General features: G+C 33.9%; 1 protein-coding gene across 1 annotated transcript in view; it reads right to left on the bottom strand.

The window, feature by feature from the left end:
• The window catches only part of LOC129222876 (cytochrome P450 3A2-like), a 45132-nt gene extending 31191 nt beyond the window's left edge, over positions 1–13941 (bottom strand). Inside the window, exons 1-4 of the mRNA XM_054857435.1 lie at positions 13791–13941; positions 6099–6195; positions 2884–2936; positions 207–303 (exon numbers count right to left, since the gene is read on the bottom strand). Coding sequence (XP_054713410.1) covers positions 207–303; positions 2884–2936; positions 6099–6195; positions 13791–13870 — 327 coding nt within the window. The 5' untranslated portion in view covers positions 13871–13941. The remainder of the gene's footprint in view (positions 1–206; positions 304–2883; positions 2937–6098; positions 6196–13790) is intronic.
• Between the last annotated feature and the right edge of the window lie 1473 nt (positions 13942–15414).

Below are 15414 nucleotides of genomic sequence, written 5' to 3'. Positions count from 1 at the left end.
AAGAAAGTGAGAAGAGCGCATGTGCGACTTTTCATCACACAAAAAGTTTGCGGATTAGAATTTCAAAGCCTTCGCATAAGCAGTTTCATTATTTAGCGTATTCATAGCTTCTAAATGTTTAATTGTATACGATTTTAGTCCTTTTGAGCAATTCCTCTCCAGATGGCATGCAGTTATGTGATCCATTTTACATTACAATTACTTACTCTTCGGGACGAAAAAGAAGGGAAGTCCTTGACCAAAATGTTCTTCAAGAGGGCTGGATCTCCTATTGAGATGACGGGACGAGATCCTTCAAAATGCCTAAACAGAAACAAAAGTCACTTCTTACTATTTTAATGTTTCAAATGTTTTTAAAAAACTTTGAACAATATATCTTTTGCGTTTTCGGGAGAGCTCGTCATAATGTATGGTACTACAATGAATTTATTCAGCTTACTTAATCTATAAAGAGAATGTGTGCGTGTGAGAGAGAGAGAGACTAAAAATTTAAAAAACATACATTTTTCGCATTTTATTTCAATTCGAAAATGAATAAAATATAACAGTTTTTACAGGACGTTGTTGATAATTGTGTTATTTGTAAAGATGAAAACAGTCGGAAAAAACCGGAAAATTTCCGAAAAAAACGGAAAAAAAACCCGTTTTTTTCCGAAGTGGTTTATTTCCACTCCGGAAAAATTGAATTTTTTTCAACTTTTCAGGAAATTTTAATTGAAATTTTCAGCAAAAAGTGATAAAATTAGAAATTTTTCGTACTTAAATTCTGATGCTGTATCCTGCCCCCCCCCCCTTCTTGAATGTTAAAATACTGTCTAGCTTTGGTAATGCAAGTTGTTGTATGACAATACAATTTGCAAATGGATCAAAAAACATTTAATACTTTTTGCATAAAAAATTAAACCGATATCTTTAGTGAAGTATTTGTTTTTCTTCTTCATGAAACAGACAACCATAACTGTAATCACAGAACTATGTTTCTGCTGACTATGTGAATCAAATGTACAGGGTGCGACAAACAAACCCGGACAAGCAATTTTCTATGTAACTTCATTAAAAATAAATAAGGTAACAAAATACTAAAATAATAACCTGAGTAGATCTTTAGCAATCGATAAATTTAATTAGTTTCAAACTGGCAGCCTTTTGCAGTAATACAGAGGTGCAATTACTTACTGAAATTTTTATTCAACGGCCGCAAGTCATTTAGTCTATCCTATTCCCTATAATAGCAATTGGTTTAGAGAGTTCAAACTTATGTGTAGTTCAGGGTAGACCTTTGACTCTAAAATAGGTCTTACCATGTAATAAATGGGATTGAGGTCTAGCTAGTAGATCGTCCACTTAAAGATGATATCTCAAAAACAATGCGCCTTTGCACCACTTGTCTTTTTGGCCATATGAACTGGTGTGGAGTTGAATCGAAAGGTCCGGTCTACATTGTTGCAACAACTTCTAAAATGTCCTTCTGGTACACTTTTTGATTCATTTTATGGCAATTTTTGAAAGCACATGGAAGAATGAGAGAAAGAGTTTTGAGAGGAAAAAAAACTTTTTTGATAAGTCAAAAAACTTTTCTTGAGAGGGGTGATCCCCCCCCCTCCCTCCCCGGGTAAGCGCCCATCTGAAGGATGACACCTCAAATTAATTTCAGAATTTATAAAAATTGAAATAATTTAATTCTGAAAACTTCTCCCTACAATAAATCTTTTATTTCATCTTAAAAAATTTAACAAAAATATTGCACTACATTGCGGAGAGACGTCGGATTGTCGGGTACATGTACGTCTGGAGTAAATTTTACATAAATGCGGTGGTATGCAGCTTTGTACGAATAGCTTTTACTATACCTACATTTCTTGGCTCAATTTTTAATTTTAATTTTATTGGCAGCTTCAAAATTAACTTTAATAGGAAGATTTTAGGATTAATTACAATTAAATGTTGTGACCAATAAATCATGTATTTGTTTTATTTTGTACTTTTCATTGATAACCAAGCGTTCTTGGATAAAGTCTTTAGATTAAAAAAAAAAAAAAAACATTTATATTTTATCGGATCTTTTGGATTTGCGCTTTCATATCAACACTTATTTGAATTTACCAAACACCCTCAGAAATTTCTCGGCTAGTTCAAGCGCAATTTTACTACTTCATAACTGGGATCGAGGAAAAAAATATATTATTATTTTTATTTAAAAGTGATCAGGTGACAAAACTGTTTTCTGATAGTTGCTATCAGTTATAAATAAAGTTAGAAAATAAGCCAACTAGGAGACGGCTTTGGTAGCTGTTACAGAAAGTTCCATAAACAATCAAGCCAGCTGGTTGCCACAATGACAGTTAATTTCTTATTAGTAGGTCTTCGTTTATACATGTAATAAAATTTATTGGTAGTCAATCTTTTTTTATTCAAGGAGAGTCAGTGAAAATTAAGAAAAAAAGAAACCCGGAGTCGGAGTCGGCATGTTTTCGAACGACTCCGACTCCTTTACCCCAAAATCAGTCCGACTCCGACTCCACAGCCCTGGTTCCAACGACGGAAATTGGCAGGATGCTAGCGTGGTTTTGTTCTGAACGGTAGAAACGTCTTTGAGAATTGAAGTCTCAGTGAATGTTTCCGCTAATTATAGTCGTACAATTATGTTGCCTAGCTAAACATCATGCCTAAAAAATTACGAATCTATCGATACCTGATTCGATTGTCAGTTTTTTTTGTCACTCACGAGAAGTTAGGGTGACAAAAATACAGACTTGGGTAGATAAACTCGGAATTAGTATTTAAAATTCCTTTTTTTTTATGCAATCACGTACAATATGTGTACATGTTTGTATGTATAAATAATTTTTTTCAGAACCTACTTTTATACAACAAATAACTTACCCATAAATTTTTCCATACTTATTATATCTTTCAATTTCAACGTCTTGAGCAGGCTGGAAAAAGGAGCAAGTAATTATGCCATGCGACTGATCGACACAATTTTAATATAAATAACAGAATTTTTAGAAAATACTAAGCACTTTTCGTAATGCACTCAAAAGGACTAAATAACTTTTCTGTGTCAGAAAGGAAAATTTAATTCTTCCTGTAGTTTTCAAAAATTCCAAGAAAATGAAACCGCAAACGGAGAGAAGTGCGGCTCAAGTCATGAAGAGAATTTCTTATGATTATCTAGCTTTCAATCACAACTTTGAGTGTTGAAACATGCATATTTTTCTTATTGGGAATGTTTGGTTTGAAAAGACTAGAACCGCACTTTTTTTCGTTTATGGTGTCATTTTCTTGGAGTTTTTTAAAACTACAGGAATACTTAAATTTTCCTTTTTGACCCAGAAAAGTTATTTTGTCCTTTTTGAGTGCATTATGAAAAGTGCTTAGTAATTTTGAAAAATTCTGTTATTTTATTCTTTTTAGTGTAAATGTATTTCAGAAATAGAATAATGTTACTATCACGAAAGCTAGTCAGGTAGAGAATTTCTTATCTTTTCCTTTTTTTAAAAAGTGTGTTTGTATGAGCAAAAAAGGAAAATTCTCCATTTTGTAATGTTAACTAAATTCAATTTACGAATCTTCGAACATATCGAAGCGTGATTTGATTAAAATCAAAGCAGTGGATAAAAATTTCAGCAACATATCAAATACTGGAGATCATAAGGTACCGTTCATTGCGCAAAACTTTACTTCTGTAAAATAAGGCATGATGAAAAGCAATAAATACAATCTCGTATAAGATTTGTAGAGAGAAATTTTTGCTAATTGAAAAAAAATCTAAGGACTCAATCAATTATTAGCTGCTGAAAAATTAGCTTGATAGTTTTTGTTTCACTTAACGTGTTTCATCTCAAACTATTAGTAAATTTTCTAAATATCACACTGTTTGTTCGCAGAAATTAACCCTGTTTCCTTTACTTGATCAGTAAGTTATAAAGCTATATGATCAAGACATAAAATTTTAAAAGCTTGTTTCATTTTTACAAGCCTTTCACAGCAGTTGCAGTGTAACACACGTTTCAAAATAGGGTCAGGTGAGGTAAAATGGGTAGTGGGGTAAAATGGGTAGTCAGAATATATGGTTTTAAAAACAAATTATTGTAAATTAAATTTGCATTTTTTGAGTGGGACATTATACTTATGTTCTAAATTCTGTTTCACAAAATATATTTTTCCAATAGATTATTTTTTAGTGAGAGGTAACACTTTAAATTGAAGTAGATAAATTCAAGCCGCATGTTGTCTACTTAAACTTCTATCTCCAGCTCCTGATTTTTGAGAAATTTTTATTAATGTGTCATAATATCTTTAGTTGGACATTTTTTGTTGCTGCTTCAACTTACAGGGAAGAAAAAAAAAATTCTATTTTTAATCTCATATTTTGAAAATGGGGTAAAATAGGTATATGGTTAGGCTTATCATTCCAGCAATTTGTTTTAAAAGATACAACAGCATATTTTCGTTTAAATGAATATTAATTCATTTGTGGTTAATTTAAAATGATTGAAACATAAAAGTATGCAATGCCATGACTTTATAAAATAAACTTCGCTCCATCATAACAAATAATAAGAAGCTAGTGGTATACTTATTTTAAAGTTTTTGTGCACTTGCGCACAAAATAACAATTTCCTCAGAATATGCTGGGCTCAGCCTGTTGCTGGTCGTCACATTTGTATTTGATTGCAATCAGATGCTACCAATTTCTCTAATGTACCTTTAAATTCTCAGAACACATTCTCATTTCAATCCGAAAATTATACGTCACAAAGCACGATTTAGTCACCTTATAAAGATTTGAAAAGAACAATATTGTCTGCAATTTCAACAAGAGCTTCAGATTTGACAACTACCTGCATGAGTTATTTAAAACAACTTAAATGCATGCTGGCAAATACAGGAAGTATTGACAAAGATGTTTCAGGAAGGCTAAGAGTTGAAAGTGAAAAAAATAATGAATTAAAAAACAAGAGAAAAAAATAGTGGAAAAAGAAAGTTTCCATTCAGAGGAGGTATCTGGAATAGAAACTGCTAAAAATATGCTTATGAAGCAAAGTTTAACCACAGGTGCCTGGGTATAAATATTATACTTAGAGGAAACAAGCAAGAAAGAATTTATTGGCAAATATATGGCTGTTGAGGGAAATATGAGATGAAAAAATCCGATTTAAAAAATCCGAAATGGGGGATTTTTATTTTTCCTCGTGTAGACGACATGGAGTTCATTGAAAAACATCAAATAATAAACAAAATTAATGAGCCACAATTTAACAATAGAGGCCATTACTTTTTTTAAAGAATGACAAGTATGGATATCATGCATTGAAAGAAACCTCATTAATATTTTCTCAAATTTACTGTTTCCACTATTCCACTATTTTTTTTAAATTAAAATGTAAAATTTAGTTAACTGACTCTTAAGTCTATATTATCACACTGTATTGGACAAATAGTATGCTTTTTTATCACTTCTTAGACTTCAATACCCATTTTACCCCACAGGCTACCCATTTTCACCTGCGTGGGGTAAAATGGGTATAGAAAACATATAGTCATAAACACTCCTCTCAACAATAAATTTGTATCAAATTATGTGTGAAAAGTAGGCTATTTTATACCCATTTTACCCCACCTGACCATATCCAATTTTCATTTATCCAAATAAATTTTTTAACTACAAATTTCTGAGGATTTGACGAAAAACTGGTGAGCGTACTCTGTTTATAATTTGAGCTTGATAGCATTATTTCCCCACTAGAAAATCGCCCGTCAAGGTATGATGGGTGAAAATTGCTTCTACATTTGAACGAAGCAATTTCCTGTTTGGTGATATTTTGATAGTTGAAATGACAGTCTTAGCAGTAAAACAGTTGAGTTACCAGAACCACAGTTTAGTCTTTTCAAAATAAAGCATTTCCCTGCATGTCAATCATTGCCAGAAAATATTATCAAATTATCATGCTATGGCGCAAGTTTCATTGTTGGTGACGTCAGCGTTACTCAATCAGTGAATTGGCTATTACATATATAGTATTACATATAGTTTCACCACTGAAGTGTTCGAATGAAATACAAGTATGTATTGAGGTTTTGAAATGCTCTACCTTGGTAAATGCTCGCAGGAGGGATCCAAAGAAAGGCAGGGGCTTATCGTATATGACTCCTCTTTCTTTCCAATAACCATGCCTCCGCGTAGCAAACCTGTAAAACAATCAAAAAAGTTACAATGAGCAGGGCCGATCCTAGCAGGTGTGCAGAGTGTGCTCCGCACAAGGGCGGCCAACGCAAGGGGCGGCCGCAGGCCGCATCATATAATTCTTATAATCAAGCAAAATTCCTCAAGAATTTCTCACAAGATAACTTATAATAAGTAGAATAAATAGGCTGATTTTTAAATGTTCAATTGTCAAAGTATGTGTCGATTTCCCGACAGCATAGCATAGTTTAAGAAAAACAGTAAGAAAGGGGGGGGGAAATGTTAGGGAATATTGTGTTGGTTTATTGTCCATTAATATCTACTCTTAACACACATGCTTCATTTGGTTGCAAAGTTTGTGACAGAACCGGTAATCAGGCATAGATACAGGGGAGGGGAAAGGCCCCCTTCTGAAGCATGAAATGGTGCCGTCTAAAAGGAGCACCGAGGGCGGCCACTAATGTTTACCCCCCCAAGCTTTCATAGACCTAAACAATGAAGACATATTTTATTTATTAAAAAAAAAGCTATACTGGTTAGATACTCTCGCAAGCATTTCAAACAACAAACTATGTAACAAACTCTGTGTTTAACAATCGTGGATGCGTGGAGAGAAAGTGGAAAATTACGACTCCCTTGAGAGTAACATATATGAATGACGAACTAAAATGTTGTACTTTTTCCCTTTTACGACAGTTTTTCTGATTAAAATCTTGAATGAACTGCTCGGTTTCAGATCAGGTAGGAGGGCAGGGCCCTTGCGCTGGGAAGCAAATTTAAATGTAGCTCCAAAACGAAGATCCAAAAGGATGCCATGACCTCCTTGAAGAAAATAAGGAAGGCTTAAAATTGCGTTTCTAGGACTTTACTTTCGGAAAATTTTGCTGGTTGAACCATCGATCTTAAGGACCCAATTAAGTCTCTGATTCACCTCTTCCACCTTAACTTAATCAAACATAGCCTAAAAATGTTGGTTCCGAAATCCAAAACGTGTTTTCAGACGACAGCTCTTCCTATCATCAAACGTCATATAAAATTTCTTTCGCATTTTTTGAAATTTTTGCAGTGGAGGACTCCGAAATCCATTCGCAAACATTACTACCAAAGACAGTCTCAATTAGCATCTTTAGAGAAGCCCCTAATTCCACCCCTTCTCACTTAACGTATTGAAAAACAAACTAAAATTGCGTTTTTCAAACAGCAGTTTCAAGAATTTTTGGGGAAAGACCTCGGATCCCCTTTTCTCCAACGCAATCACTATGCCTGAAAATTTCGTTTTTTTAGACGGTTCCGTGGAGCCACAGCTTCCTACCTAAACTAGCCTGAAATTGACTTCAGTTTCAAAAACAGTTTGTGAGGACACACTGAACCCCCGCCCGCTCTTAGTCCCATCGTTATCAAACAATGCTTAAAATACGATTTTGGGACTTATATTTCTAAAGAATTCCGGAGGAGAACTGCCAGGCTTATGTAACTTTTTACGGCGCTAGGGCATATCCATCAATCGTCGAGGTGAGGTGGGCAAAAGTCTATAGTTATATTTTTCAGATATTAATGTTGAAAAATATCCGAAACATCCGTAGAAGCTTCCCAGTTTTGTTAACGTTACCAAAGATAATATAAAATTGCGATTTTAGAAATATCCGCTCAAGAGCTCCAAAATTCTTCCTTCCCAAAAATAGCCTATAATGGATTTCAGTTCCGAAAAATATTTTGGTTCGGAATACTTTCACGTTTCCCCTATTGTTTTCAAATCTAGCCAAAAACGGGTTTTTGAAAAAATAGTGCCGAGAAATTACCGGATCTCATACCGCCAGATCTCCTACCGTCACCAAAGACGGCCTAAATTTGCGTTTTAAACTTATATTTCGAAAACTTTCGATGGGAGAAGATTGAATCTCCCTCCTTCTTGCAACGTCAACAAAGGTACTCTAAAATTGCGGGTTTAAAATTTCAGTTTTTCGGGAAGAACGCCGATCCTTCCTAAGCTACGGTCTTAAACGAGCTGATGCCTGCATCGCATGACTTCCTTTTACGCCAATTTAATGATAATAGCGCCTTGGAGTAAGCAAGGAAACACTAAATATTTTCACCTCTAGTTTCTTGCGAACTGAGTCAAAGAAACGTTTTACACAGATTTATTTCCTCATTATTTGCAATTTTAAAGTGATTCAGTGGTTAACTCTTAAAGTATCACCAACATTGTCCGAATTAAAACCAGACTTAAAAATTTAAAAAAAAAAATCCAAATTTTTTGCTAACTTGGTGACTAAACTTGGCGGCCCAAAGCTTGGCGATATATAGCCAACTGCTTGACAAATTATAACACCACTTGAGTTAGCATTGCAATTAACAATGATTTCCCCCAAAAAGGTGTAAAAGACCCCATTGAGAAGACCCAAATGCAACCAAAAGGGAAGATGCGCAACTAGGCCCCAGTAGGAATCTATGTACCAAATTTCACCTTTCTAGGACATACCGTTCTTGAGTTATGCGAGATACATACGTACATACACACATACGCACATACATACATACGTACATACGGACGTCACGAGAAAACTCGTTGTAATTAACTCGGGGATCGTCAAAATGGATATTTCGGGTGTCTGTACGTTCCTAGGCATATATCCACGTGTGATCGGGTCGAAAAAAAATCTCAACATTCATTCGGGGGTGAGCAAAATGGAAATTAAGGCCGAATTTTGAGTGAAAATTTTTTCGCGAATACAGTACTTCCTTTTTCGGAAAAAGAAGTAAAAATAGCTTCAAATTGATTTGAATTTTGAAAGAATTTTAGGAAAGAACTGCAACATTACTTTCACCTGAAGTCTCGAAAAAGTTCCTAAAATTGCGATATTTGACGTCATTTTCGAAAATTTCTCCATGCACCTTGAATATACTTGACTCTTTTGTCCTTGCAACCAAACACAACTAAAGATTAACTAAAAATATTTTTCATACGCCAATTTCGATAATTTTCTTGGAGCAATCCTCCTCCCCTGAATCCATGACACCTCCCCCAACGCTTCCCCTTCCTCCGTCCCTTCTCTGATGTCATCGAAGAAAGACTATAAAATGCGTTTTTACGACTAGTAAATGTTAGTATCTATCACTTTCTTCAAAGATATAAATTGTACCTAAGAAGTTTCTTACTATAAAAAATTTCTTCCTTTTTTATAAGATCATTCTTTTGTTCCTCGCCCCCCTTTTTTTAAATTCGAACTTGGCATAGAAATTTAAAGAAAGATTTATATAGACGTTAAAGATTAGTCAAAATATGCAAATTACTCTTGAGGGGCGGCACATTAGGTCTTTGCACACGGGCGGCCCACACCCTAGGATCGGCCCTGACAATGAGAACAAGTAAAGCTTTCAAGTGAAACGGAAGTACACTTTATTTAAGCAGGAACTCAAGTATTTTTTATAAGCAGATTACACAATTTAAAAAACAATTCCGAAACGTTCCTGGAAAATAATGGGCAGCTAATGTGCCTAATTTCTGCCAGAAACATATCGGGGAAAAAAACAGGAGAGTTTCCAGCTAAAAGTCGGCAACTTTTCAAAATGAACCTGGAATCTTTCTGGAGCATTCAGAACTCTTCCCAAAAAAAAAGCCAGCCAAAATTTCTCGAATAAATCAACAACTTTCATGAACCTTCAGATTGCCAAGCGTTCGATCTACACATCGAGTAACTTAGTTGAGTCAACTTGGTTCAGTTTTAACAGCGTTGTGGAGTAGCTGCCCGAATAAATTTGGCTTATTAGAAGAAAAGTTAATTCTAGTAAACGCGTCACTCACCAATTGGAATAAAACTTTTCACATGCAATATATTATTTTATTTTAAAATTAATTACAAAAATACAAGTAATGATTGAAAATTCAAAATAAACTAAAACAAACTAAAGTTGACTTGTTTCAGGATTTTTCTGAAAATACTATTAATAGCGGTAAAGCATACTTCGCAATCTTACCCTGCCGCGGGGCTAGTTGCCAATGAGCAATTTCATGTTAGCTCAATGACCTTCTTGACCTCATCATTTCCGATTTTAATAAAATTGGGCATGAAGGACCAATATGACAAAATAAGTAATTCTGCTAATTACTTCCTTTTACAAAAAAGGAAGTATTGTATTCGCGAAAAAATTTTCACCCAAAAATCGGCCTTAATTTCCATTTTGCTCACCCCCAAATAAATGTTGAGTTTTTTTTTTTTTTTTTTAACCTGACCACACGTGGATATGTGCCTAGGAACGTACAGACACCCGAAATATCCATTTTGACGATCTCCGAGTTAATTACAACGAGCTTTCTCGTGACGTCTGTATGTACGTATGTATGTGCGAATGTGCGTATGTATGTTGCATAACTCAAGAACGGAACATCCTAGAAAGTTGAAATTTGGTACATAGACTCCTAGTGGAGTCTAGTTGTGCACCTTGTCCTTTTGGTTGCATTCGGGTGTTTCTAAAGGGGTCTTTTGTCCCTTTTTGAGGGGAAATCATTGTTAATTTCGATGTAAAACTCAAGTGGTGTTATAATTTGTCGGACACTTGGCGATATATCGCCAGTCTTTTGGTCGCCAAGTTTTGTCGTCAACTTGGCGACAAATTTGGCGATTTTTTTTAGCAATCACGATTGCTTATTGCTTTTATTTGACTGTCCTTGACGTTACGGTTCCTTTTTCAGCTTGGACCAGGGCTGCAGCACCACCGTCCACCAGCGGCGGCGCGGCTGGTCCTGAGCACTGTCCACCGGAATCCACTTTTGCTGGGCGGTGGCATCCATATCCTACACACGCATGCTCATATACACTCCCCTACGTGCGCACGCCTTTACACACATACACACGCCTACGTGCACACACATAAGCCTACACACACAACTATACACACGTAACCACCCAGGAGAAGGGACATGCTTGGGGGGGGAGCCGTTTCACAATAACTCTAATCAGTAGGGTGTTGTCGCAACTCGTGATTGCGAAAAACATAATTTGAATTCAAAGTTTCAGAATTCAAATTAGAATTAATTGGGGGAAGTAGTTCACAGATTTTACTTTTTTTATATTTGGTTTCAAATTGACCACTGTTGGTGATATATAGAGAGTAAACTATTGAATCACATTAAAATTGCCAATAATGGGGAAACATGGAGTAAAAGGAAGTCATGTGATGCACACATCAGCTCGTTTTATTTTAAAATTAATTACAAAAATACAAGTAATGATTAAAAATTCAAAAAAAAACTAAACGAACTAAAGTTGACTTGTTTCAGGATTTTTCTGAAAATATTGTAAATAGCGGTAAACCATCCTTCGCAATCTTACCCTGCCGCGGGGATAGTTGCCAATGAGCAATTCCATGTCAGATCAATGACCTTCTTGACCTCAGCATCTCCAATTTCAATAAAATTGGGCATGACGGACCAATATGACAAAATAAGTAATTCTGCTAATTTTTAGATTTCTATTTTAAAAATTGTTTAATATATAGGCCTGTAAATAAACTCCAAAATGTGCGCAAAATAAAAAGTGTGTTCTTAGAAATGACTGTAACTACTATCCTAATTATAGTAGAATGAAAATTCAAAAACCATTGCAAGGCTAAAAAAATGAGCTGTCTATTTATATATTACAGAACTGTTTTACGATAGATTTTAGTTTGCACTTCATTCACCTTGGCGGGGTAAGATTGCGAAGGATGGTTGACACATATTAAAATTATTTTCAGAAAAATCCTAAAACGCGTCCAATTTACTTTGTTTAGTTCTTTAAATATTCAATCATTATTTGAATTTTTGGTAGTTAAAATTTAAAATGAAAGAATATTGTATCTCCTAAACTAACTCCTAGCCATATTTAGGGGTAAATTTCACCCCGTCAAAAGTGTTTATTGTCAATTGAAAAAAGTTTACATGCTCGGTATTTTTAAGTGTTCTATCGATGAGCAAGTTTTATTCCAAGTAGCGCTGGGTATGTTTACTTGTAAGTTGCCTCTGCGTGAAACGCAACGAAAAATGCCCGTCAACTAGTTGATTGGCAGTTTTTTTCGAAAGGTTGATTCAACTAACCGCCTCGTGTATTGCAGGTCTAAATGTAATCACTTTATACTTTAAAAAAAAGTTGAAAATTTTTAAAATGTTAAAAAACAATGCTTGTGATACAGTTGCCCAATAAAAAAAATAGGTTATAACTGACAGCAATACATTTTGCAGTTAATGTTTTTTTCTCGACTATTTATTTTACTTAGTGAATAGTCGAGAACTGTGACACTTGGGTATGTTTACTTGTAAGTTGCCTCTGCGTGAAACGCAACGAAAAATGCCAGTCAACTAGTTGATCGGAGTTTTTTTCGAAAGGTTGATTCAACTAACCGCCTCGTTTATTGCAGGTCTAAATGTAATCACTTTATACTTTAAAAAAAAGTTGAAAATTTTTAAAATGTTAAAAAACAATGCTTGTGATACAGTTGCCCAATAAAAAAATTAGGTTACAACTGATAGCAATACATTTTGCAGTTAATGTTTTTTTCTCGACTATTTATTTTACCATTGAACTTATGTTGCACATAGATATGCAAATAAAGTTAAATGTTTTAAGGGTTACAATCTTATTTATTGAGCAGTTTATTGTTTAAATTAACTTTATCGACTGAATAAGTTTACCGTTCTTCGTTATCGTGAATTTAACCGTCTCTGTCATAGCCTGATCGAAGTAGTTAAAATCGATCGAAACATTTCAGACACACAATACTAAAACGGAGAAACTAATTAATGAAATTAAAAAAAAATTAATATACCATTATTTTAAAGTGCACTAAAAATTATAAAATAATATGTCTAAGTTTATTGTATATTTAAAGCCCCATACAGTTTCAAAATTTCTTACAGATTGTCTGGAAAATTTATAATTGTGTTTTTAATAGCTATCAAAATACTTGCAAGCTTTAAAAGGAAAAACATTGGGCGCATGTACTATATAACTATAAATGCAAAGGCTAGCTGTCAATAAGAAAACTTACAACTCAGTTGAAAATATTTGTAGAGCGATAAAAATGTTAATTAAATTATAATTGCATGAATTGTCAGCTGCGTGAGTTCCAATTTTTCTTTTTAAAGCTCAGAAGTATTTTGATAGCTATTAAAAACTCACAATCACAAATAATGAAGACAATCTGCAAGAAATTATGAATCTGTATGGGACTTTAAATCTACATGAAGGAGAAATTATTTTATACATTTTAGTTCATTTTAAAAACATGGTGTGCTAAAAAAATTTTATTTCATCAATTATTTTCAAATAGTAACAGATATCCATTAAAATCTCTTTTCTGACATGTGTCATATGCTACAGTTTGAAACGATGTCATGAACTTTTAAAAATTAAACACCGCTCAAGTGTTCATTCACTGATGTGTCTACCCTGTTGAGTATCGAAAGAACATTGACAGAAAAATAAAGCGTCGTTTTCAGGATGATTTTAAAAAGCTTAATCATTACAATTCTTGCAAAATGATAAATAACAACAACGAAACCAAAAGTAAAGTTAAATCCTCGGCAAAGAAACATTAAAATAGAAAAGAAAAAAGAAGGAATTACCAGTACAGTAAAACGATTGTTGTTAGTCCCAAGATGAAGGGGGCGAGGATTGGCCCCAATAGGAGTTGAGTAACTTCCATGGTGCTTAGGGCATGAATTTTGTGAACAAGCAAAAGAGCCAACAAATGTGGAGCTTGTCTACACAGTTACTCCCATTTTAAGAGAATAATGAAAGCGAAAAACTGAGCGTTATCTGTCCCGTGATAAAACAGAAGGTCAAACAAATTACATTGTTAACTGAAATCTATTTCCTGAAGCAGATATAAGCACTGCTAGATTTTTTTTAAAAACTATTCTGTCATTGCTATATATAAATCTGGCAGCTATAAAACAATCACTTAACTGCATTCTTTAAAACCTACTTCAAAATGATTGCCTTTTAATTTTGACGTTAGATCTCAATGAATTATGATAAATCAGATATTAAAAGCTTGATTTAGGAATCCTTTCATTTCCAAACTTAATGAAAGAAACGTCGCACGCAATTCATAAGAAGCTATTTAGCATAAAAAGAAAAATAAACACAGGAAAAATATTCCCTATCGTGTGCCAAAAAAATTTGACCTGTCCTCAAAAAAAAAAGAATCTTACGCATCCAATAATAATTATAATATTTTATCCTGTACGACATTTTTTCGTGAACTTGGGTTAATATTTTCATATTTTTTTTATAATTTTCGCAAATGTTTGTTTATTATGGTGTTTTCATAACAATAATTGTCTTCACATTAAATGTTATTGGATCAACTTTCACGAAGTACAGTTTAATTAATTAATCAGTTAATTAATTTTAGAAAAAATGACTAGTCCGCAAACTTTGTTTACAAATTTTTAACTGTTTGCGAGTCGGATTGTTTTTTTTTTTTTTTTTTTTTTTTTTTTTGATAAAAGAGGTAAGAAAAAGGTAAAACTGCACCCGCGTCCGTGATTTTTTTTTTTTTTTTTTTTTCAAAGTCTTCTGCCGTTCCGTGGGTGAAAAAAGATTGAGAAACGCTCTTATTGTCTAAAAGGAAGACGAAATAAATCATTAGAAAGCACAAAGCAGTTACCCCACTAATCACTGATTTAACCAGGGACGGATACAGACTAGCATTTTAGGGGGATGGTCACTTTGAGAAATATGAAGTTGTGAGTACGAAAAGTTGCATGAAAATTAAACATTGAATTTTTATTTCAAAGTTTAACAAGCAATTTTGTTTCGGTTTGTTTGGCGAAACATTTTGAACCCGCTGCGCAAAGTGTGATGCTCATAAAAAATGCTGTAGTTCTTTTGTAAATTAGTGGAGTTTTATGACTTTTTAGATTTTTTCTCTTATATGTGCATGTGAAAAAACTATCTCGATACCGTGAGTCACTTGGAAGTACGTTACCATTTTGATGAGTAAGTGTTGATACAAAATGACTTTTCAGATTTTAATAATTCCGAAACTAAAAGATGTATGTTCATGAAATTCAGGATTATATTTGCTCTATGGAGCTCTATTAGACGTACAAAATTTCAAGCACGTAATCGAAATTTTTTTTAGAAATGAGGGGATCGAAAATAGCTTAATATAGTATGTGTAAGATACACACTGCCAGATGCGTCGCCCCTTTATTCTTGAATAGCTGTACCTGCACGGCA

The sequence above is a fragment of the Uloborus diversus genome, chromosome 5 (genome assembly GCF_026930045.1).
Source record: "Uloborus diversus isolate 005 chromosome 5, Udiv.v.3.1, whole genome shotgun sequence".
Taxonomy (NCBI): domain Eukaryota; kingdom Metazoa; phylum Arthropoda; class Arachnida; order Araneae; family Uloboridae; genus Uloborus; species Uloborus diversus.
The sequence above is the reverse complement of the archived record's forward strand: the minus strand, read 5'-3'. Positions and strand labels throughout refer to the sequence as shown.